This window comes from Xenopus laevis, chromosome 4L (assembly GCF_017654675.1).
Source record: "Xenopus laevis strain J_2021 chromosome 4L, Xenopus_laevis_v10.1, whole genome shotgun sequence".
Classification (NCBI taxonomy): domain Eukaryota; kingdom Metazoa; phylum Chordata; class Amphibia; order Anura; family Pipidae; genus Xenopus; species Xenopus laevis.
In genome coordinates this window covers 18,119,787-18,146,597 of record NC_054377.1, presented here as the reverse complement: position 1 = coordinate 18,146,597, position 26,811 = coordinate 18,119,787, and the positions used below count along the sequence as shown (strand labels likewise).

General features: G+C 40.5%; 1 protein-coding gene across 1 annotated transcript in view; it reads left to right on the top strand.

The window, feature by feature from the left end:
- The first annotated feature begins 5,067 nt into the window (after window positions 1-5,067).
- The window catches only part of LOC108713844 (ras-related and estrogen-regulated growth inhibitor), a 31,417-nt gene continuing 9,673 nt past the window's right edge, over window positions 5,068-26,811 (top strand). Inside the window, exon 1 of the mRNA XM_018257514.2 lies at window positions 5,068-5,537. Within this exon, the coding sequence (XP_018113003.1) occupies window positions 5,429-5,537 (109 nt within the window). The 5' untranslated portion in view covers window positions 5,068-5,428. The remainder of the gene's footprint in view (window positions 5,538-26,811) is intronic.

Here is a 26,811-nt window from a genome sequence, read left to right as displayed (position 1 = left end):
GTTATTGTGTTTTTTCCTGGTTTCTGATACTATCGTAGCACCGTTCTGAAATTGGTATCCTACTGCCTCTCATTCTCAGTCTGTTAGCGACTGCAATCTAATGGACTTGTCCAGAATCCAAATTTATGTTCTTTCTCACGTTGTAGAGAGAACAGCTTTGTATCCATCACACAAAACTTACAGCTGATTTCCAAAAAAGCACCGACATCCAGAAAGTTCCGAATTACATAATGGCCGTCTCCCATAGACTCAATTTTATCTTAATAATCCAAATTATAAAAAAGTAATTCCTTTTTCTCTGTATTAATAAAACAGAACTTCATTGTACTTCATCCCAACTAACCTCTAATTATGCAAAACCAGCCTATTGGGTTTTCCAGAAACCCGTTATCCAGAAAGCTCCAAATTATGGCCAACGGGTTTCTACATAACGGATCCAATACCTGTATTTAATTTGAGCCATAGAGAACATGTGCGTTAAAGGGGTTGTTCACCTTTGAGTTAACTTTCAGTATGATATAGAGAGAGTGATATTCTGAGAGGTTTTGCAATTGATTTTTATTTGTGTTTTTTTGAGTTATTTAGCTTTTTATTCAAAAGCTCTTCAGATTGCAATTTCAGCAATCTGGTTGGTAGGATTCAAATTCCCCTAGCAACCATGCATTGATTTGAATAAGAGACTGGAATATGAATAGAGGCCTGAGTAGAAAGTCGAGTAATAAAAAGTAGCAGTAACAATTTTGGAGCCTTACAGGGGATTCGTGTTTAGATGGGGTCAGTGACCCCCAATTAGAAAGCTGGAACGAGTCAAAAGAAGGTAAATAATTCAAAAACTTTCATATTTATTACAGCCGAGATTATCTCCATCCACAATAGGTAGGATCATGTGATCAGATAATGGGCCAGTTACAATACAGAAATTAAGACTTCTCATCTGAAAAATGGGCAAAATCCAGAAATAAATTAGGAGATCTGATTTGTTCATTAAAATTGAGCCTGGCCTGATATATCACATTATTGTCTCCTGATATTTTTTCCTTTTTGAGGTGTATTTTCAAGTTCTCTTCCAAATTTTTCAAGGATAAGAAGTACAGGGGGGTAATTTACAAAGTGCAGGGCAGTGTACAAAGTGTGCGTGTTCTTTTTGTATTTTTCTGTATTTTCTGAACTACTGCAGTTTTCGAAAAAAAGGATCACTGAATCCTTTGTCTGCTGCATGAATACAGTGCTGCTTGCAATGAGGGTCAAACACCCCCCACCCCCTAAATTGTGCATTAATAATTCTCAATCTGACACCAGGGGGCAGATTTATTAAGGGTCAAATTGAAAATTCCATTTTTTTTGTGGTCTAAACTGTCAAATTCGACTTGATAATTATCCAAATTTGAATATAATTTTTTAAAAAAATGTAAATTCTGTTTTCAAGATTTATCACTGACATTTTAAGAATTTGGATTTGACAATTAGCCACCTAAAACCTGCCAAATTCATGTATAAGTCAATGGGAGAGGTCCAGTGACCCATTTGAAGATGTTTGTAGTCTTTCTGACAATCAGGTTTTTCCGTAAAAAAAATTCTGTTTGAGTTTGGTCTAATTCGATTTAAGTTTTTGGTTTGGTAAAATACGTCCGAGTTTTAGATATTTGATTTCTTAAATAAATAACCCCCCAATTGAATTTCGGGAAAAAAAAATCTAATTTATTTAATATTAGAGTTTCAAAAGACTTAACGTAAATTCGACCCTTGATAAATCTGCCTCTAGATATAGACCTGACAGCACTTGCTTTTTTGAAGAAGGTCATGTCTCTAGTGCTCTAGCACTTGCATCCATGGTCATAGTAAATGGCCCCTTATAACCCAAAAACCCATGAGTGAGTGACGAATTTAACTTGCTTGAAAAACATTGAGGGTCATTTATAGGGATGCACCGAATCCACTATTTTGGATTCGACTGAACCCCTGAATCCTTCGCAAACGATTTGGCCGAATACAGACCGGATCCTAATTTGCATATGCAAATTAGGGGTGCTAAGGGAAAAAAATTACTTCCTTGTTTTGTGACAGAAAGTCACGCGATTTCCTTCCATGCACCTAATTTGCATATGCAAATTCGGTTTAGCCTGGCAGAAGGATTCGGCTGAATCTAAAATCCTGCTGAAAAAGGCAGAATCCCGAACCGAATCCTGGATTCGGTGCATCCCTAGTAATCTATATGTACTGGGTAAATTTGCATCCGGGCAGTAATCTATGGCAACAATTAGATGTTTGCTTTTATTGGTCTAGCTGTAGCTGCTGGAAAAAAAAAGCTAATCATTGATTGATTGCTATGGGTTACTGCCCAGGTACTGATTTGCCCAGTGTTTATAAATGAGCCCCAATACATGCATCCCTATAAAAGAGAAACACATGCATGCAGAAGAGCAAATTAAATTTAGTGACTCCTGATTTGCCACTTAGAGAAGGGTCTTTGGCATAGGGACAAAGCTATTTTCCACTTTCTACTCTATTTTTAGGCAATAGATATAGTGTCCCCTGACTCGCTGTGTTCTTTCCAAGCCCTTATCAGCCCATTCAGCATGTTTTCGACTTCTATGTCACGTATCATTTGCCACCCTCGCAGTGACTTAATAATAATAATAGTTACATCTGGAAACACTTGTGGCCTGATCATAGTCACCACTCAAAAGGATATTATTTTAAAATAATTGTTGAAGCAGATCCAGTACTGATCACAGGGTACCGTTGCGGAGTTTCTGTTCACTACTGTATAAAATGATGAAATATATAGGTGCCTTTAGGGCTCAATGGACCATGGGTGCAAAGTGGTGGTAAATTGTAGCAGCCAATCAGCAACTACCGTCAGTCAGTCTACTGCAGCTACAGCAATAAAAGGAAATGCATGATTGGTTGCCGGTTCAGATAGGTTAGAATAAAGCTTGGCTTAAGGCCCCCATACACAGGCCAATAAAAGCTGCAGACAGACAGAGGTGTGCGGGGCCATCCGACGGGCTTCTCCAATCGATATCTGACCGAAAGTCAGCCAGATTTCGATAGAGCAGTTTAAAAAATCCCGTCGGATCGTGGCCGTATCTGTGTGTATGCGCTTCTGCAATCCGCCTGTATCGGATACATTATGATCCGATTGTTGGGCCCTAGGGCCCATGATCGGATCAGCCCGATATCGCCCACTTCAATGTGGGTATATCAGGTATAGATCTGCTGTCGCCAAACGAGCGTATCTACATCTATGGCCACCTTTACATGTTAAAGTCTATTCATTTGGCGAGGTCACTAAACGAGCAGATCTTTGCTCAACTTGGCCACCAACATTGTGGGCCAAACCGGGCCCAATCAGCCGCTTAAATGTATAGCTGCCCGTAGACTCCATTACAAACAGAAGTGCAAATTCACCTGCTGTTTCACTTCCACCTTCTGTGCTGCTTGTACCACTTGGAAAGTATAAGGTTAGGAGGACTTTGGTTTCAATAAAGAAGGTAAGTTAGGTTTCATGTGCAAATTGCTGATAGTGACTGATTGACCTGGTACTGACCAGGTGAGGGGGAGGGTGGTTGGTAATTCAGTGACTTAAGGAAAATACGGCTGAGATGACATGTCTGGTATATCTAGAGTGGGAAGCAAGCAGGCTTAGGTGATTATTACCCAAAATGTGATTCAGTGAGTGGCACCGTGCAGTCAAGACAGGTTCCATGGCCCCTCGTGGTGCTTCTGTTGACTTCGTTATGTGGTGCCCCCAAAATTGACAAAAATAATTACACATGGAAAACAATTCACCAATGAGAATTCGACTGACCAAAAACCTTAAAGGAGCAGTAACAACAAAAAAATTAAAGTCTTTTAAAGTAATGAAAATATCATGTAGTGTTGCCCTGCACTGGTAAAACTGTTGTTTGCTTCAGAAACACTACTATAGTTCATATAAACAAGCTGCTGTGTAGCAATGGAGGAAATTGAACAAAGGCTATATGGCACAGGTTAAATAGTGGATAACAGATATACTTTCACTTTCCATTCAGCACTTCCTAGAAATCGCTGCTCTCCCCACATTCCCCCATTCTGGTGCACAAACAAGATTCTGAGATGATGGAAGGCTTGTCTTAATAACAGTGTCCACAAAATGGCTCCTGCCTACTTGCTATAATTATGTATTCCCAGACTGAAAAACAAGATTCAAATAATTTATATCATGTACTTTAAGTTTATTTTGCTTGACTAATATGATAAAAAAAATTTGGGTGGCGGGTCCCCAGCCAAGGAACCTGCAGAGTTTTATTGAGCAATATTGCTTTAAAGGTTACCGATCGCCCTAATTTTTTTTAACCCCACCAGAGGTGAGGAGACCTCCACACTCTGGTTGGGCGAAACTAGATTTCTTTTTAAAAAATTGCCCCTGTCAGCGCTAGGCTGCCCGCTCTAGGACGGTGCTCCTGGTGTAGGTGGCCATGTTGAGGCACATGCATTCTCATAATGAGTCCTAATAACGAGTCACTCGTGTGCATACGTGTGTCATCGGCTTATGAGGCTCATTTTATGCGCATGCGTGTATTACAACATGGCAGCCTGCAACTGGCGTTCCCTCCCAGTCCCATACTAAGGTTAAGGACACACACTAAGACTTGGGGAGATTTAGTTGCACGGCGACAAATCGCCTGTTCTTCAGACGACTAATCTCCCCGAAAAGCCTTCCCGCCGGGTAAAGTCTAAATTGCCCGCGGGATGGCACCCATAGCGCTTAGTTTTTCAAAGACGCCCGAAGTTTCCTTGTGAGACGACTGGAAAAGAAAGCACTCTGAGTGCCATCCAGCCCACGATTTCGATTCTAGCCAACAGGAAGGCTTTTCGGGGAGATTAGTCCTCCGGCGACTAAATTTCCCCGTATCTTAGCGTCTGCCCTCACCCTAAAAGTTAACTCAAAGGTGAACCACCTCCTTAATTGGCAATCACATAATTGTTTCTCCTTAGTTCAGGTCCCTGCAGTGCCGAGACCCCCCACATGTCTAGCTCCTAATTTTCTTAATCAGGTCTCAAAAGACACAGACATCCCAGGCACCAGGGAGGTTAAGCATAAACTAGTTAGGGGGTTAAGAACAAAAAGAGCACTTCAGGCTGACCCGGTGACACAGCTGCTGCTTTCATACACACATCCACAAAGTCTTACATTACATCCCCTGTCATTTTCTGCTTCAGCAGCCATAGGAGAATAGGAGGCGGGAGTAACATTGTGAAGAAGGCAGGAAACATTGGATTTAGGGAGAAAGAGGTTGGCTGCAACACAGACATGTATTTACTCTCTGCCAAGCCAAAAGCACAGCAGCACTACAGGGGGAGAATGAGCAGCCCGCTCCTGCCTTTTACTGTCACCAAATAACAACGTTGAGGACAAGATCGACACAACAAGTACAAGTACAGCATGACTTCTAACTTCCCACTGCCTCGCACTCTCAGAAGATCCTGGAGCCTCTCCCCGGCACGGACTATGCGCATTGTAGTACTGGGGCAAAGTGCTGTGGGCAAAACAGGTCAGTCTCTCTTTTGAATATGCCATGCCATCATGGGTTGGAATGCTATTTAAATATGAAAGATAGATAGAGACAGACAGACAGACAGATAGATGGGATAGAGAGAGAAAGCGATAGATAGATAGATAGATAGATAGATAGATAGATAGATAGATAGATAGATAGATAGATAGATAGATAGATAGATAGATAGATAGATAATTATCTCACTTCATTGTACAGATATGGAACCTGTTATCAGAAAACCTGTTATGCAGAATGCTCTGAATTACGGGAAGGCCACCTCCCATAGACTCCATTATAAGCCAATCATTTTTAATTTTTAAAAATGATTTATTTTTCTCTATAATAAAGCAGTACTTTGTACTTGATCCCAACTAAGATATAATTAATCCTTGTCGGAAGCAAAACTTTTAAATGATTTTTTTTTAAGTAGATGTAAAGCATGGGGATCCAAATTACGGAAAGATCCCTTATCCGGAAAACTCTTGGTGCCCAGCATTCTGTATACTAGGTCCCATATCTGTACAGATGTTTCACGGCAGATGCAGAGGTGCTATAGAATGTAGTGAGGGAATAAAACTTTGCGGTTCTTACAAAAGGGGTGTTGATCCATTGATTTACGGTAGATGTCAGGAAACTGACTGTGCACCAGCTGGATGAGTGTTGGGCACTGTCTGGATATACAGTATACCAAACTAAGATATAACTAATTCTTATTGGTTTATTTAATGTTTACACAATTTTCTAGTAGACTTAAGGTATGACAATCCAAATTACGGAAAGATCCTTTACCCGGAAAAATACCCCAGGTCCTGAACATTCTGGATAACAGACCTGTACATGATTTCAGCAACTGTTTGGTGTGCCCTGAGAAAGGCCAATACTGCCCCAATATCCTTTCACTATAGACACGAGTATTATTGGGTTAAAAACTGCCCCAGGGCAATATTGGTGGTTATTGATATTTTCTCTGCAATTGTGTGCCAGAAGCATTAGAGACTGTGTGTGTTTAATTAATTAATAATGTTTATTTCATAAGGGAACACATTGGGACACATTTGCTGTTCACCTTTGACTTAACTTCTAGTATGATCTAGAGAGTGATATTCTGAGTTATTTAGCTTTTTCTTCAGCAACCCTCCAGTTTGGAATTTCACCAAACCAGTTGCTAGGGTTCAAATTACCCTAGCAACCATGCATTGATTTGAATATGAGACTGAAATAGGTTAGGGCCTGAACAGAAAAGTGAGTAGCCTCACAGAGCATTTGTTTGTCATATGGGGTCAGTGACCCCCCATATGAAAGCTGGAAAGAGTCAGAAGAAGGCAAATAATTAAAAAAAAACTATAAAAAATAAATGATTTGACCGATTGAAGAGTTGCTTAGAATTAGCACATAATTAGCACATAATCTAGAACATACCAAAACGTACCCTTTATGCAGTGTCTGACTGGCCCGCTGGGATACCAGGAAAACTCCCGGTGGGCCCAGGTGTCATTGGGCCTCTTGCTTCAAACATTTGGCCTATTTCATGGCCATTCCCTATTTTTTCATGGGAACAAAGAGGCTTAACAATATAATAGAATACAGTAGGTAGAGAAAAGACACTAGGGGCAGATATATCAAGGGTCAAATTGAAAAATTGAATTCATATTTTCTAGTTTTTTTATGGTCAAAACTATCAAATTCAACCCGGAAATGATTCAAATTCAAGTTTTTCAAACAATTCGATTTCCAAGATTTATCCTACTCTGGCCCTTTAAGAACTCAAATTCGATTATTGGCCACCTAAAAAGTGCCGAATTGCTGTTTAAGTCAATGGGAGACGTCCAGGGTTCAATTTGGAGTTGTTTACAGTCTTTCTGACATCTTCCTGAATCGAGTGTTTGCGGTGATCCTATTCACCAGCATTTTAAAAATGTAATTTTTAGAAAAACATTTGATTGGTCGAATTTCGAATTCAAGGAAGTTGATGGGACTTTTAAAAAAAAACCTCACATGAATTCGAAATTCGACCCTTGATAAATGCACCTTTTTGAATATAACGAGGCTGAGTGAGGTACAACAGTGTGGAAAGTGGGCCCTCAGCCTAAGGTTTTCTGATGGGCCACTGGCATCCCAGTCCGACACTGCCTTTATTGTGGCCATAAAAGCTGCCAATGGAGCAAGTTGGCAGCTTGTAGTGTCATGTTTTAGGCCCTCTGACAGGCATACCCAGCCAATAACTGGCATCTAGCAGATGTGGATCGGGCAGGTTTGGAATCGCATTGGGGTGAGGACCACATCAGCCTCTATCTCCGTCATAGTAATTGGATTATGTGGTCCTAGGATAAACCCAATACCTTCCACCTCACCAAACGAGTGGATTTTCGATGTATAGCCACCTCTAAGGTGAATATTTGATTTGACCCAGTAAATGGAAGTCAGTGCAGGGCATTGCTGGGCCAAAAGGTAAGGTGCCCAAGGCAACCATTCACCTCCAACCCCTTCCTTTGCTTAACCACCACTGAAACCCGGAGTTACACATAGGCAAAAAATGGGTCTAGTGAACGTGCTTCCTCTGCCTTCTAGTTCCAGCCCTGTGGCAGGGGACATGGATAAAGGGATTTCTTATGGCACAGGCTCTTACAAGCACCCAACTCAACCCCTACAGACCAAACTGGCAATTTACGGCACATGTATCGGGTGTCAGAATCACATCTATTGGACAAGTTTGAAAATCCAATTAAACAAGGACCACATTGAGGGCCATCTCAGGGTGTTTTGGCTCCCTAGGCAAGTGCTTCAAACAGTGTCTCTTCTCCTACAGCCCCCAGATCAGCCACCAAGTCTTGTAGTGTATGTAGCACCCAAAACATTAGACATAAATCACGACAGATCAGTTTGACCAACAATCATCTGGTACTTATTGCTTCTTGAATGTTACTTTGTTGTGAATCGTGGGTTTCGAGGTTGGCGGCAACAATAAATACTCACCAAAATAAACAGTCATTGTTTGAGGGCCAAGTAAATTAATTATGTTGAAAGCTGCAACAACAAAAATCTCTTGAAAGTGTGCCACTGTCCCAATGGTTGTGTCCTAGGCTGCCTACCCCCAGTTCTGGCCATGATCACATTGGCACCTAGATGTGTGTAGGTGGCCAGATTCGCTTGTTTGGAGACCTCGATAAACGAGCGGATCTCAATGTGTGTGGCCAGCTGTAGCAATGAGAAATTATCGCCCTTATGAAGTTTTCCCAGCACGTCCCTTAACTTCTTATCTAGTGGGCTCACCTTCTTAGTTAGGTCACACCGTAAAGGCCAAATATTTGACAATTCAGTACTGTGCTGTATCCTGTGGAATTTGGAATAAAAAGTTGCAGCACAGTACTGCGGATGTTTGTGGCCTCCTTCATACTATGTGAATTGAGAAATCATCGCCATCCAGGTACACGTGCAATGGAAACCAGGACAACGTTGGCTTCCAAAGTGCTTGCCTCTGCTTAGCAGTGATTGCCAGGGAACCTGGGCAATTGATGTGATTTAGCCAAACATGGTGTCACCAACCCCAATGTGCTTCTCTGTGTTCTAAGACAAACGTTTAAAGGGCATATAAAGGCAAAAAAATAAAATCCCATCTTTACTTTCTTTAATGAAAAAGAAACCTATCTCCAATATACTTTAGTTTAAAAAAAACAAAAAAAACGTTTTTTATAAAAAACTTGACTGTATGCAGTGAAATTCTCCCTTCATTTACTGCTGTGGATAGGAATTGTCAGATGGTCCCTAACTGCTCTGCAGGGAAACAATCATACTTATGAACAGCAGGGGGAGCCCAGCCTTACTTACCAGCCATGCAGAACTCAAGCAGCTTTGTCTGTTTCCCTGTTTTGATAATTTATGACGATCCCTAAGCAGCCCAGACCACACTGAGCATGTGCACAGTCTTGGTCTTGCAAAGATGTTTAACAAAGTTACAAGATAGTGACCCCCTGTGGCCAACTTTGAAAGTATAAATCATTTGTTTGATTAGGCTTGTAGTGCAGTAACTTCATGTTTATGTCTTAGTATACAAAATACAGCAATTCTAGCCTTATTCTATTTTAGACTTTACTTTCCCTTAAATGGGGGGGGGGCAGTTGCTGTTCTTGGAATGTATTTACATTATGCAAGAAAAACAAAAGTTGCTTTATGGTTAATAGCATACCCACTCTGGGCACTTTTAGAGGCTTTGGGTGTTGCGTATGTAAGCAGAAACAAAATTCTTTAAATCAGGATCACATTTACACCATATACTCACAGTCTTCTAAACAACAGGACCAGACCAGCTTGTACATATTTCTTTGTCTCTCTTTTTCTTCCCACTCCCCCTCCTCTCATTTGGAAGGTGCCAGCCAAAATCATCTCCCACTCAAAGGCAATTTTACAGCACAAGAACCAGGCTGCCTCAGCAGTACCACCCAGATTTCCTACTCCAGCTTTGTACTAACAGAACCTTTTTGTATTTCTTATAACACCTCTGCTTATAAGTCCAGCAACATGAAATTAAAGAGTTTTCTATGCATTTAAATGTACCATACTATTATGCTTTATTGGTTAATTGTGTTTGATCAAGAAACTCATACTTTTTTAGAAATAAAGTGCAATGGATTAGGCACCCAAATTGATGTTTCAAACATTATTTGGTTTTCTGGACATGATCCTGCTGTCTTAGTACCAGGGCCAGACTACGCCACTTCTGTAACATAGTAACATAGTAACGTAGTAAGTTAGGTTGAAAAAAGACACATCCATTAAGTTCAACCTTTTTAGTCTATATGTAACCTGCCTAACTGCCAGTTGATCCAGAGGAAGGCAAATAACCCCATTTGAAGCCTCTCCAATTTGCGTCAGAGGGGGAAAAATTGTGAAGTTCTATGGGGGAATATCAGGTTCAAGGAACTGAAGGTAATGCTGATGTGGACCAAGAAGCCTCTTATACTAGGGCTAAATAAAATTTGTTGGGTTTAGTTGTCCTTTAAGACTTTTAAATGCATTTTAGTGTTATTTTAAATTTGTGGAGTTGGCAGTTGTATATTTGTATGAAGTCAAATGCAGCCTTTTAATTTATCACGTTTAATTTGACACAGAGCTCTCGCGTTTTGCTGCATTTTGAAAGAATGTGGCACAAGCTGGGAGCATTTAGCAAATGTTCTCCCATCTGCTGGCAGATACTCACTAGCAGCACACGCATGTGAAAACACAGACAGGAGCCAGCTGTTTGCTAATATGGAGATGGGAATGATCATCTCTTTTCAAATCATAATCTCAGCAGTTTCGGACTGGGGGTTCAGGGTCCACTGTGGCCAACACCATGTATCCACCACCCTCACCCCCTTCGTAAACTCCCAGCTGGGGGATGGGGGTTTGACCTGCAGATCCTGGTAATTGTGGGGTGTGAGGCCCTGCAGATCCTGGCCAGCAGGGAGTGAGGTGGTGCATCTGGGCCTGCAGATCCTGGCTAGCAGGGCTGTGTGGCTAGCAGTGGTCTTGGGTCAGCAGGGCCCATGAAGGCTGGGGCCCACCGGGCTTTTTCCTGATGCCGAACCGGCTCGGTCCAACCCTGAATCTCAACATACCTTGCTATTCATCAGAGGCAGGTATAGTCCGCTACATGGAGCTCTCCCTGCAAAAACAGCTGATTGAGGGAACCGAAACTGACTCTGATGCTATGTCTGAAAGTAAGCATGACAAACTATAATTTGGAAGGTGCACACCCTAAAAATTTGCTGAGGTGCCAATCCGAAGGGGGCCGCCCAGCCAAAGCCTCCTGATGAATGTCACATAAATAAATAAATATGTGGATTGCACACACTTTAAAAGAAATCAAAATTTATTATATCAAACATTTACAACATAGCAGAAAACCCGACGCGTTTCGACCACCATAGTGGTCTTCATCAGGGGCAAAAACACTTTTAGTACAAAAATGCCTTTTTTATTATTTTTGTACTAAAAGTGTTTTTGCCCCTGATGAAGACCACTATGGTGGTCGAAACACATCGGGTTTTCTGCTATTTTGTAAGTGTTTGATATAATAAATTTTGATTTATTTTTAAGTCTGAGTGAGCAATCCGCATATTTATTTATTTATGTGATAGTAAGCATGACCCATAGGGCCCAATGAATGGAGGCTATACAAGTGGTCAGATTGCAGGACCGCATCAACGAACAGATGCGGCCGTGATCCAACGGGATTTTTTACCCTGCCCGATCGACAACTGCCCAACTTTCGCCCAGATATCGATAGGGGATGCCTGTTGGATGGCCCCACACACGGGCAAATAAGCTGTCCACTCCAACTTTTACCGACCCATGTATGGGGGCCTTAAGGCAAGTGAACTAGTGCTGTGCTGGGCCACAAGGCAAGATGAGTGGGGATAGCTGGGAGAAGGGCTTGAACAAGGGGTAGGTGTGCAGAAAAGATATGTGTCTAGCACCACCTGTTGTGCTCTAGGCAATTGCTTCATCTGCAGAGCCAGAACTAGGTGTAAAGACACGTACCTAGGACCCAACTAGTGTTACCACCTGGCTGGTAAAACTCATGTTTGATGCCAATTTTAATTATAAAGTAGAAAGATAAAAATGTAGCAGGGCTGGCATTTTTTCCAGAAAAGGTGGAAACCCTAGGAGGAAGGTTAGACACATACCATTTCTGTATGCTTACCTTATTTAGGGACCCCTGTACATAATCTCCATCCCTCATCCACTGGGCCTATGAAACCCATTCTGGTTTGGCCCAGCACTGCTCTTCTGGCTTCAACTTCTGATTACTAAAGCAGGGCCAAGGAGCTTTGGCACACACAGCAAAGTCTGTGTCCCAGTGCCATCGTATCAGTACCAGTCCATTACTTATTACATAGAAAGCAAGAGGAGAAAAGAGAAACTGTTGGTGTTAGTTCATTGAATTTGGTTAATATAACTACAATAAAACCTCTTTTCCCAAAATGATGTCACGCTGGTATTTCTTCTGCCTAACTCTATTGTGGTAATGAGTATTCTTTCACTTAGAGGCATGGCTTTATAGTCCTTCACTTAGAGGCATGGCTTTATAGTCCTTCACTTAGAGGCATGGCTTTATGGTAGACAGAAGAAGGTTTCCTTTTAAGCTGTAAAGTTGTGGACTTCTCACCCTCATGAAGTTGTATTGGCAGATCCATTAGATCCATTGAAGAAAGGATGGAATCCTTTATAGCATGAGAATAAATACATGGTTCTTGCAGGCCCGGATTTGTGGCGAGGCCACATAGGCCCGGGCCTAGGGCGGCACATTTTTGGGGGCGGCATGCCGCCCAGCCGCTCTGTGGGTAGCCTGTGTTCCCCAGTGCTCCGGTGCTCGCACGCTGGGCGCCCGCCCAGCGAATCCGGCGCTGGGTTCTTGCCATTAATATTTTTAGCGAAATGCTTTAGGTGCTGGTCTTAGGATAGGACTATACAGACGTTTTTGGCGCGATCCGACATGCTGCGACAAAACGCCTACATCAAATCGCATGCAACGGAAATAAGGTAAGAGATAGAAATGTCAGATGAAGTCGCAGCATTGATCCAACGCAACATGACTGTCGGATGCAGACGCAGCGTGGATCAACGATGCAACTTCATTCGACAATGCATTCACTTACCTTATTTCCGTTGCATGCGATTTGACACTGCCATTTTGTCGCAGTGCGTCGGATCGCATCGAAAACGTCTGTGTAGTCCTACCCTTGTTGCTTTATTTGAGTCAGGAAGGAGTTGCCAATCGGAGACCATTTCACAGGCTTTCCTCTGGATTTAATAAATGATAGGTTGGGTGTTTTGAGCAAATGGTTGTCTGGGAAAATGCAATTATTTTTGCAACCTCAGCTACTGTGTTACTGTACGTAATTATGTAAGTAAATCGATGTCTGAACAGAATTGTTTGGTTTTTACATATCCAGAGCATGAGTTCAGAGTCCCATAGAAAAAAACAAAGGATTACAGTCAGCAGGCTGCAGTTATGTGGGCTAATCCTTAAATCTGTTTGTACTTTTGCCTTGCAGAGTTTAGGATTATGGTTACCAACAAATCATTTTAATCATCAATCATAATCATGTTTATGTAAAAGCCGGACTCTGCATAAAGGAAACATCTCTTGCATGACCCCCAGCTATTTCTCACAGGCAGAGCAGTGCTTATTGTAGGCATACAGTCCTGCACTGGTCCATTTTTTGGAACCAGTACCCAACCCATACCCACAACCTGCAACTCGGACCCGCAACCCGCATTCTTACCCGCTTGGACCCGATACCCGACCCTCAAGTACCTTATCCGCAACCCAGACCCGCGACCTGCTGACCATCAAGAATCAGAAAGTGCTGTCATTGTAAACTCGAAGTGACATCATCGGAAGTAGCCGTGATCAGAAAAAAAATATCGATATTGAGAAGACCCGCGGCCTGGCCCGCAACCCGCAGAACCACAGAACTGCGTCTATACCCGCCCCTGGAACTTCTACCCGCAGGGTACCGCAGCTTTTTGCGGATAACCCGTGGGTTCACGCTGGTACCCGACCCGCTGCAGGACTCTACATTGAACCCTTATGGCCAGGACTGTATTTAGGGCTGGTGCCACCCAACATATACAAGTGATGTCATGCGCATGGGTGGGCCCTGTACCCCTCATTAAAACAGTATTTAATTATATAGGCACCCCAGCATAATACTTGGAGAGGTCTGGGCCCACTTGGATCAGCACAGCTCCCATTGACTTCTATGGGACCTCGACTGCTATTACTCACCAAAGTTTTGTAATAGTTATTTGTGGGTTTTACACTTTATCAATCTCGAATTTTTAGAGTTTTAGAGAAATAAAAAAAAATGTTTGTAGAAAAATTCAAATCTGAATGTGAGTAAATAGGCCCTATGGTTTATTTTCTGCAAGAAGAATTGATCTAATTTGTAGAGAAATATAATCATCTCTCCCGAAACAAGAGAATAAAAGTAATAAGTGTAGATTTATGATCTGCCCCTGTTTCTGATTAACGCTAATTCCTTACAAAAAGCCAATTTAACATTTAATTAATTAAATAAGCAAATGAGCGTAACTGCATATTTCATCGTCCTCATCTGTCATAGCTTCACCCTTCTGTTCTGATTCACAAACGTGACACTCCTTATATTTTGTGTTCATCAGTCATTACTGCCTGACACATTCACTACTCGCTCAGATGATATAATGATTAGAATATATATATATATATATATGGTTGGTAGCAGAATTGTTTTTGTGAGTACAGGTTTGGGATGCATTATCCAGAAACCTGTTAGCCAAAAAGCTCCGAATTACGGAATGTCTGTCTCCTATAGACTCCATTATAATGAAATAATCCCAATTTAAAAAAAAACGATTTCCCTTTTCTCTGTAATAATAAAACAGTAGCTTGTACTTGATCCCAACTAAAATATAATTAATCCTTATTGGATGCAAAACCAGACTATTGGATTTATTCAATGTTTACATAATTTTCTAATAGACTTAAGCTATGAAGATCCAAATTACAGAAAGATCCATTATCCGGAAAACCCCAGGTCCCAAGCATTCTGGATAATAGGTCCCATACCTGTATATTAAAATGCTGACTCCTGAATGTTATTCTGAGAATCAAATAAAGAATATATATACTGTCCGATCTTGAATGAGGAGTGGACTCTATGGACTATGTGGGACATGGCGTTTAATTCAGAGTCTGGATATCAGATTCAAAATTCTGGATAACAGATCCTATACTGATTACACTGTACCTGTGCTGCTGACACTCCTCATTACTGCACCTCTGGGTGGCTATAAGAATATATATCATTGGGGTGACACTATTAGCTATGACCAACTGCCATTTGTACTTATTGTCATTTCACATCTACAGCCCCCTTATAATAAAGAGCCACAGAGACAAATAACTTGGAACATGTTCGAAAAATGCCCCAAATTACTTGAGGGTTTCATCCTACTTTAGTTATCCATAAGGTAAAATTCCCTATGGCTTGGTCCATCCCCTATTAGACAATTCCCCTCTATTTCTAAGGGCAGAGACACATGGTCAGATTCAGGGAGATTAGTCTCCCGGCGACAAATCTCCTCTTCTTCGGTGTAACTAATCTCCCCAAACTGCATTCCCCTTGGCTAGAATAAAAATTGCCGGTGGGATGGCCCTTGGAGCACTTCATTTTCCGAAGTCGTCTGAAGTTATCCCTCTATTGGCCCAGAGATGTACCTTTTTAGTTTTAATATAGTAACTGAGAACCCAGGTCTCTTCCTCTATGGCCTCCATCTTCTGATAGATGACTGATGGGTAGCCTGGGACAACAATGTCCCATTAAGAAGTCTATGAAGATTCTGTTTTATCCAGGTCATGATGTACAGTATCTAGTAAAATTAAGTCAAAGGCAATTGGACATTTAGAGATTTTCTTGAAAAAGTTTCACTACTTATCCGAGTGGCTTCATCTTGATCGGATGAGTGGTAAAATGTTTTCAAGAAGAGCTCTAAATGTCCTGTTGCCTTCAACTTAATTCTGCTAGATACTGTCCTATATGAAGAATACCCTAAATAAATGACCAACCCCTTTACTGAAGAGGAGGATAAGAGACACTGTGAATGTGAACTAGGTTACTAGCAAAAAAAACTAGCTCTGTTATAGACACTATGGGAATGTAAGTTAGGAATTAGCTAGAAAGAGCAGCACTGAGCTCCAATGTAGGACTGATAGCTGGAGGTAGCTGTCCCAAGGTATTAAAGTAAAGGGACCACAGTTATGGACAAAGAGTCAGGCTAAAATCTACTCCCTGAGGTTTCTGCTGACAGGGATCCAGACCACTAGCTGCTATTTCATGTACCTTAAGCCTACCAGGCCATCTCCACTGTGGTGACAGTATTCAGCGCTGTACTTGAATATTGCTTCAATTACTTTACCTCCATAATAACATTGATACTATATGAGTAGTTATCCTTGTATGCTAAATAAACCTATTTCACTTTAATAACCTCTGGTCTTCTAAAAATCTGATTTGTGCAGCTAAGAGATGTAGTTTCACAACACCACTCCCTTTGTCCACACAACATTGCAATTGCCCAGCTGACAGAGAGGGTCTAATGTAACCAGGGCTTTTACCAGCTAAGCTAGAATTCCGGGCTAAGATAGGGTTACACTTCCCTCTGATTTACACTGGGCAGTAAAAAAAACAAAGAAAAAAAAAATGGTTTCTGAATAATATATGGTTTCTGAATAATAATATACATTTTAGCGTTCAACGTGTTTAACATTTTTGTGAAAATGTGATGAATGAATTTTCCATTAATCACATTAACTGTGCTGGAATGTGCATTTCTCTAGGCTAAAGTTCTGTGAGTTTGGAGCTTGCATGCGTTCATGTGTTTGTGATGTGAGATAAAGGGAAATAATACTAAAAAATAGAATTGTGTAAATCAGGAGTTTTGCAAAATGAAACATGGTAAAAAAAATAATCAAATCATTAAATACCGTGTGAAAAATATACAACTTACTTTCAGTATTTATGCCTCCAGCACAATGAGGTGCATTGTTGGAGATACTGGACTGGTGGTGCAAAATGGTGTAAACCAAGCGAGTTCTCATTGTATTTGCTGGTCAGTGCAAGAGTAGCGGAGGATCTCCCATGAGCCTTGGATACTAATGGAACTTTAGAAGGGTCAGTGCCAGAGTAGCAGAGGATCTCCCATGAGCCTTGGATACTACTGGAACTTTAGAAGGGTCAGTGCAAGAGTAGCAGAGGATCTCCCATTATCAACAAATACTACAGAAACTTCAGAAGGGTCAGTGCCACAATACTTGAGGAACTCCCATTAACATTAGGAGGCCCAGTCCTACAATAGTTAAAGCAGTGACTGTTACAATATGCCTTATGGCTTCTAGTCTTGTTACTAAAAACCCTTGTTTTTGTGGGCAATCGCATAAAAAGTTGAATAGATCCCTTTTAAACCATTTTAAATGAGATGAGGTTGATATTTTGACCCTGTCCTGAACTCAACACTCATTCCACCAGGGACTAATTACTCCAGTGTGTACAGAGGTGCTTGGGAACTATTCAGACATTAAATAGATCTTCTGGAGTCACGTTTCCTAGTGTCCTCGAGGGTAGATTATAAATAGTTCTGTGCCATATAAAAGCTAATAATTTTTGAGAATTTACTTTTAATTTACTTTTTTTTAAAAGTGTTCCAGAAAGGACACAAATCTCTGTGCAATTTACAGTGAAAGGGGACAATCAGGATAAATGCTATTGTAATGTCTTTAATACTCTTTTGCTTGTTTATATATATTTGTGACCTTGTCATGAGCTCAAGGGTCTTGACCAAATGTTGGGTTGAAAAAGGATGGCCTGAACCCAGAATACATGTAATATTTGTCATTTTTATTATTTGTCCTGTGCCTTCCTGACAATTAAAGGAGAAGTAAAGCGTAACTAAAGAAGAAGCTAGAAATGTTGTACATTATGTTTTGGGCTTCTGTACCAGCCCAAGGCAACCATAGTCCTTTAGCAGTAAAGATCTGTGTCTCCAAAGATGCCCCAGTAGCTCCCCATCTTCTTTTCTGCTGATTCACTGCACATGCTCTGTGCTGCTGTCACTTACTGAGCTTAGGGGCCCACTCACAATATACAGTACACATAGAATAGAAATGTCACAATATAAGGCTGATTAGTAATTAATACAGATAATTAATACATGGCAGCACAGAAACCAGTGCAATTAGCATTAGAATTTAATAATCAGCCCTGTAGCATCAGTTTATATTATATTTTATAAATATATATATACAGTTTATATTCTGCTGGATAATTAGTGACGACCCCTGAGCTTAGCTTCTCAACAGCTGCTCAGAGCCCACTGAGCATGTGAGTGTCACAGACACTTTCCAAGATGGTGACCCCCTGTGACAAGTTTGAAGTCCTGGATCATTGCTGCTATTGACAAGCTGAAACTTTAGGCTGGTGCAATAAGTTCAGTATATAAAATATAACATTTTTAGTCACGTTCATTTTTAGGGTTTAGTTCTCCTTTAAAGTCTAGTGTTTTTCTATCCTTAATTAGACTGTGCCTTTCACCTTATCTTATGGTGGAGATATTTCTGAATCCCCTCCTTAAGTCTGCTATGTAACCTACTTTGTAAATACCAAGCATAGAATTGATTTGCTTCTATTCTGAAAATAATGCTGTATTTATTGAACTGTGTAAGGCAATGATTCCTAAAGTATGGGGCAGGGCAGGTCCCCCTTAAGGGACTTGGAGCAGGGGCTCAAGCTGAAGTCCAATTAGGATGGGAGCTTGGGAGAATGGCTAATTTCACTCCTAGATGCACATTAAAAACCCTGCTTGAAGGTCAGTTAGGGTTAGATTTGGGTTGCATTTGTATTTTCTGTCCTAGATATTCTTGAATGACAAAGGTCTTCCTATATCTCAACCCATTTCATATGCAAACGGGGCCCTGGCCACACACCTTATAGGGGGGCTTGAATTATAAAGTTTTGACAACCAACCAAAAAACGTATCTAGGGCTATCTAGAAAGCATTATAACAAAAGGAGAGAGTTCAGAGTCCCTTGGGTTTCATAGTTTGCAATATTCTAATCCAAAAACATTCTCTCTGTTGTACTAATTGTTCACAACACCCCCCCCCCCTTATTTTCAGGGGAGGGATATGGTCTATATCACCACTGTCCTTAAATCACATTTGTTATGCTCAGTTTTAGCTACACGTATGGATATATGAACCCACAGTGTCTATCTATAATGGTATTGCTCAAAAAGTTATTCAGTTTCAAGGACTAATTAAGTCCATTCGTTTTGCTCTTCCCCAACTGATTCTATTTCAGATCAATCCATTCTATGTGTATATCATAGTGAAATACTCTTGCGTTAGATACCAAATGAAAATATCTAAATTAAATAAAAGGAAGAAACTGAGCTTTTCGGAGCAAAATTTTGATTTACTGCTTTTATTTTAACTCCCAAGGCATCTTAAACCTGTTATTCTGTTAGCCCTTCTGTAAAAGGTCAAAAAATGTCTATGATTTACTCTCTTTTGTCTTTCTTCAAGAATTTTCTTGGAAGACAAGCGTAATTAAAAAGAAGAAGAACACAGTGCAGATATTGTCACATCATGTGACCGTCTAAATGCTAAGCGCCAGATGACTCACTGTTTGATAAATAGCAGATTGTTGGTGTGCTATGAATTGGCACAGTCTGGAGTTAAGCAGCCTGAGGAAGGAATGCATGACTGGTCACCAGTAGATAACCGTGGCATCAGCTGACAAACATGTCCTGATTCTTCTGTCTAGACCCCCCTCACCCCAGTCTCAAGATCCAGCTCAAAGAAATGCCACCACCATTCCCCTGCTGGGTGGAGCGACAACACATGCATTTCCGGTGGGGGGCTTCGGAGCCCACTGGGGTTTTTCCAAGTGTCCCGCTGCCTCAGTTCAACCCTGCCTATGATTCATTCTAGCCAGGGAATAGTCAACTATTTTTGTCTTTGTGCTTTAGTGGAAATGCCTCACATTGTAAAGATTGACTATTCTAGCCACTATATATATATATATATATATCTATAAATATATACAGGTATGGGATCTGTTATCCAGAAAGCGGGTATTCTGAAAGCTCCGAATTATGGAAAGGCTGTCTCCCATAGAGACAAATAATCCAGATCTTTAAAATAACTTCCTCTTTCTCTGTAATAATAAAACAGTACCTTGTACTTAAATCGTCATTGGAAGCAAAGCCAGCCAATTAGGTTTATTTAATGTTTACATGATTTTCTAGTAGACTCAAGGTATAAAGATTCAAATCATGGAAAGATCCGTTATCTGAAAACCCCCAGGTTCCAAGAATTCTGGATAACAGATATATATATATACCATGTATATAGGATCAGCACTCACTGTTGTTTGTGAATAAATTGATTTTTTACATCTTATCTGACATTTCGGTACTTTCTCAAGGATGTCAAATAATAAATCAATTTATTCACAAACAACAGTGAGTGCTGATCCTCCATTAAAGTATCATAATGCCATTGAACTTGCACCACTGGCTTTATATATATATATATACACTCAGGATTCTGCCTTTTTTCAGATGGATTTGGATTTGGCTGAATCCAAATCACCTGACCGAACCAAATCTGAATCCTTAAAATCATGTGACTTTTTATCACACAAACAAGGAAGTAAAACATTTTTTTCCCTGCAGTTTTATTTGGCCCTTCCTTGCCCTAATTTCAGTTCGATATTTGACTGCATCTTTTACAAAGGATTTGTGATTCAGCCAAATCCCAAAATAGTGGGTTCAGTGCATCCGAGAATATATAGTTTTACGAACTGGAAACACTCAAGGAGGTGAAAAAAAGGGTCCAGCGAAGACTCAAATAGTCCCTCACATCCGATGGAATCTTTAATTAACCTATTTTTTCATCTCTGTTAGTGCTTTCAGTTCAATTTGCCTTAAAGGGGAAGTACCCGGAAAATACTATAGGAGCGGTGATTGCAGTTGGCAGTAAGTTTAACCTAACTAAGAATGATTTAAGATGTTTTTACCTAATAGGACAATAGGCTTTGTATTATTCCCAGTCATGTTACTCATTTCATTACAAAACTTGGGTGAACAAGGGGATATGGGTCATGCCGTGCACCCAAGAAAAGCCTTGGCTACCACTAGTCATGGCTCTCACAAGCACCTCCCCCACATCACCAACAATATCCATGCCCTGTCCCCCGCGGCTGACTGCTTCCATTGCCCCTTTCCAAAACAAGCAAGACAGGACTGCCAGGAGTGCTAGACCAGCAGTGACCATAGAGCCATTTTTTTCTGATTGTGCCCCCCAAGTAACTGCACTCTTGGCAACTGATAAGAGAAGTATTAAGTATCTTCTACAATGACATTCCTAGGTGAGCCCCACTGGTACTGCATTGCTTGCAATATATAGAAATATATATATATACAGGTATGGGACCTATTATCCAGAATGCTAGGGACCTGGGGCATTCTGGATAACAGATCTTTCTGTAATTTGGATCTTCAGAACTTAAATCTAGTAGAAAATCATAAAAACATTAAATAAACCCAATAGGCTGGTTGTGCTTCAATAAGGGTTAATTATATCTTAGTTTGGATCAAATACAGGCTACTGTTTTATTATTACTGAGAAAAAGGGAATCATTTTTAATTATTTGGATTATTTGGATAAAATGGAGTCAATGGGAGACTGCAGTTGCGTAATTCAGGACTTTCTAGATAACGGGTTTCCTGATAACGGATCCCATCCCTGTATATATTTGAGTCTGAAAAGCAGTGCACTCGCCCCAACAAAGTCAAAAAGCCCAGGTGATGCTGCAAAAAAGTAATATCAGTATGGAAGACGCAGAGCACTCATGTGACTTAATTTATGTGCAAAAATTTAATGGTGTAAGTTGATGCTTCAGTCCCACATAGAGGAAGTCTTGAGAAAGGTCCTCAGTGTACGACCGAAACATCAACAGATAGATAATAAATAGATAGATGATAGATAGATAGATAGATAGATAGATAGATAGATAGATAGATAGATAGATGGATAGATAATAAATAGATAGATGATAGATAGATAGATAGATAGATAGACAGACAGACAGACAGACAGACAGACAGACAGACAGACAGACAGACAGACAGATAGATAGATAGATAGATAGATAGATGATAGAAATGTATAACACAAGCTGAAGCACCATAGAATACCCATGTAAACTAAAGAAGTGATGGTTAACATGTAGTGGCAGGGTTTCTATCAAAGGGAGGAATCAAATACTTAAAACACAGATCAAAGGGGTAAGAAAAGAGAACTGTAACTCTTTTTATTGGGTTCAGCAAAATTGTAACTCATTCACATATTTATGGAGCAGAGGAAAACGCGGATCACAGAGGAAAGCACCTCTGAATAAATTAATACATTCAACTGTCTCATATCTGAATTCCGCCTTTTAATTGGCATGCTGGTGCCCATATGTCTGGCTGTGTGCGAATGAAGATCATGTTTAATTAGTTAGTCATTGCCTTAACAGGTCACAATTTTTCAAGGGATTACCAGATCCAAGCAATCATTGCTGCTCCTGCTAATGTAAATCAACTCAGATGTGCACATACACAAGGATTGCAGTTCAGAACAACTTGTTCCAGTATGTTTTTCTGAACATATATTTAAAAGAAAATGCATTTAAAGAGTTTCCCTACTGGGGAGATCATTTTTTAGACCATAAATAAATTATTCCATGATGATTTTTAAAAAGACCATTTAAGGCAAATCTGTAACCACATGTCATCCATGCACCAACCCCCCAGGTCCTAAATGCAGTATGTCAAGAGTACAGTTGGGTGAAATTGCTGATTATTGAGGTGTGGGTTAAAATCTTGTCAACCAGTACCCAACCCTAACCTGCCCACCTCTGATCCATACATAGCCAGACCTAATGAGCATTTGTTCTGTATATACATTTACCCGACCTGTTCTCTCTCTCTGATGTCGCTGGAGTGCTCGGCTTTTTTGCATTTTGCTCCACAGATTGTCCCCAAAGGCTTACAGAATGGAGTGCAGAAAGCACTCTTTGTGCCTTGCTCTGAATGTAGAACTTTCTTTATCTGACAGTGCTGCTTTAATAGGGAGCTGGTGATGAGTGACATGAATACATCCCCCTGGATCACCAGCTCATTGTGTAATGCAACCCTTCCTTCACCTTGTTCCATTGTAAAGGGACTTGAAGTCCATCAAGAGAAACTGCAATTCCCAGGATCCATCATACAATTGGACAAGGTGAGGGGAGGACTGCATGACACTGTGAGCCTAAGGTGGGTGGGGAAGTGGTTCCAGTGAGCACAGAGACAGACTATCATGGTTTCCTTTCAATATGTGGAATCGGTTATATGTGGAATATTTATTTCTGTTTAAAGTCAGATAGTGTTATTTTTACCCAGTGTAAAAATACAGCTGGGTAAATAGATAGGCTGTGCAAGATAAAAATGTTTTTAATATAGTTAGTTAGAGAAAAATGTAATGTATAAAGGCTGGAGTGACTGGATGTGTAACATAATAGCCAGAACACTACTTCCTGCTTTTCAGCTCTCTAACTCTGAGTTAGTCAGTAACTTTAAAGGGGTCACATGGGGCATAACTGTTCAGTGAGTTTGCAATTTATCCTTCACATGCAGCTCAGATTCACAAGCAACAGTTATGACCCATGTGACTCCCCTCAAGTAACTGATTGGACACTGGCTGGTAACCAATCAGTGGAAACCCAGAGAGCTGCAAAGCATGAAGTAGTGTTCTGGCTATTATGTTAGACATCCAGTCACTCCAGCCTTTATACATTTACATTTTTGGCTAACTAACTATATTAGAAACATTTTTTTATTTTGCCTATATATCAGCCTATATATTATGACCTTATGTCAGCCTATCTATTTACCCAGTTTTTATTTTTACACCGGACTGTTCCTTTAAATGAAGGGCTGTCTAGTGAAGGACAGACAGTCGTCTGAGTTCCCCCGAAAAGCCCTACCAAGTATTTTGGAATTTCTAGTGGCATTTAAAGGCCACAAAAAGTCATTTGTCTGACTCCAGCCTACATGAACTGCATTGTGAAACAACAAATGACTTTTGCTCATCGTAAATTGTAAAGTAATTCATTACATAATTAGTAATTAGTTACACAAATTGCTGCACCAAATGTGGGTGTGCAGTACATTTGTTAATGTTTAAACGGTGAAAAATAGAATTTGTGAAAACAGTTGACACTAATAGGCATGTCTTTAACTGATTTTGACCAGCCATGAAATCATTATTATTAATATAAAAGTGTGTACCCAATCAGAAAAGGCAAGAAGTCGTCTACAGAATTTTTGTTCTTAAAGCAAAGACTCCAAAGTTGTTAAATCCCCAACTTGGAATTGACCAATAATCAGATCACAGGCAGGTCCTCCAAGGGTGCCATACAGAGGCGCCACACACGGGCTGATGAACTTCCAATGTGGTCTGGATCAGCAGCTTGTATGGGCTTGTGTATTGCCAGCTTCACTAAGTCCATTGAAGTGCAAACCTTATGTACACACCTTAATTAATTGCACCTCAGTGCATTTACATTGCAGAAATGCATGCAAATGAGAAATCTCATTTTTAGTCTCATCACTGCATCTTCATCTATATAATTAATTTGACACCAAATTTTACACTTTTTTTGGGGGGGGAGATGTCTTTTTTATGACATCACACTATCTGACACCTAGTTATTTCTGGATTAAAATAAATACTGTTGCTTGGGCAGACTCCTTATTAATCTATCAGATATGAGATGTCCTTGTCAGACTTTATATTTCATTGCTTTGATCTGGCTTAGTTCATTAGTTCTTGCATTTGAAGGCGTCTTCAGTGTTCCAACACATTTTTTGCAGTCTGTGAGCAATAAGTCGGCAGACAAAATGACTTTAGTTCGGCCCTCTGAACAGCTACATTATGAAGTGTCTCTATCACAGTAGCCAATCCCCCCACAAAACACTCACACTGTCCTGATGCCCAACAAAGGGGAAATTGGGGGCCTGGGTGACTAGACAGTAGACAGCCAGGCTCTTCATCCCCAGGCATCAAATTGTCCTTAAAGGGATACCGTCATGGGAAAACATGTTATTTTCAAAACGCATCAGTTAATAGTGCTGCTCCAGCAGACTTCTGCACTTATCCAGTTCTCAAAAGAGCAAACAGATTTTTTATATTCAATTTTAAAATCTGACATGGGGCTAGACATATTGTCAGTAGCCCCATGTCATGTGACTTGTGCCTGCACTTTAGGATGGAATTATTTTCTGGCAGGCTGTTATTTCTCCTACTTAAAGGGATACTGTCATGGGAAAAAAAATTTTTTTCAAAATATATCAGTTAATAGTGCTGCTTCAGCAGAATTCTGCACTGAAATCCATTACTCAAAAGAGCAAACAGATTTTTTTATATTCAATTTTGAAATCTTGCAGTACAGCAGTAAAGAGTGATTGAAGTTTATCAGAGCACAATTCACATGACTGGGGGCAGCTGGGCAACTGACAATATGTCTAGCCCCATGTCAGATTTCAAAATTGGATATAAAAAAATCTGTTTGCTCTTTTGAAAAATGGATTTCAGTTCAGAATTCTGCTGGAGCAGCACTATTAACTGATGCTTTTTGAAAAAAACATGTTTTCCCATGACAGTATCCCTTTAAAGGAGATATTAACCATTTCAAACATGTAAGAGCCCCTGCATAGTCCTCTTCACCAACCGCATCACCTAAACTGTTAAAAAAAGTCCCACTTTCCCCCCATACTTCAGGGTTCATTGCAAAATTGCGCAGAGGGGTGGGCAGCTGTCATGTTTGGCTTCCGTTGTGTCTTTTCCAAGCCCCCACTGCTGTTATTGCCAAGTAGTATTGGCAATAATTCTTGACCTGCTGCTTGCTCGTTGCCCCTTGAACCTCACCCTATCACTCCGTCACCCCATTCCAGCTCTTCTGCCTACCACTAGTTCTGGCCCTGTACACATATTCTGGGGTGGTGATCACAGCAGTGGAGGCTCTGATAGGATTGGCACAGCCAAAAATAGCTGAACCCTACCCAGCAGTATTGCTCTGCCCTCCTCTGTAGCTCCCCTGCCTGCCCTCTGCTTTCAATCCCAAGCTACCCTCCCCTGATCAGCAAAAGTAAGTTATAGTGCATGTGGGGGTGTGGGCCTCACACATCAATGTCCAACCCTGGGTGGCCAGTGCAGGAGCTCCAATGTGTTGGAGCTGTCTTCTTCAAGAATTGATTTCACCCAAATTCTGTACTTAAACTCTCTCCCGGCTGGCTAAAATTAAATGTATTTGCCTGGCAATGTCTCTTTTAAAAAATATTGCTAATAAAATCTAACCATACTACCAGCTGTGAACTTGGTAGAGTATTTTGGACCCTAGCAAATAGATTGCAGAAATTGCAAACTGGAGAGCTGTTGAATAAAAAGCTAAATAACTTAAAGGTTAATTAAACCTTTAAAGTAAGCGAATGTAAAATTGAGGGGAGTGCTATTCTAAGAACTTTTGCTATGTACATTCATTATTTATTTTGGTTTTATTCAAAGATATTAAAGGATACATGTACTGTAAATATAAATGAATTGTGTTACAACACCACCGCCTGCTGGTCATTTTCTGACCAGTCTGACCACCAAG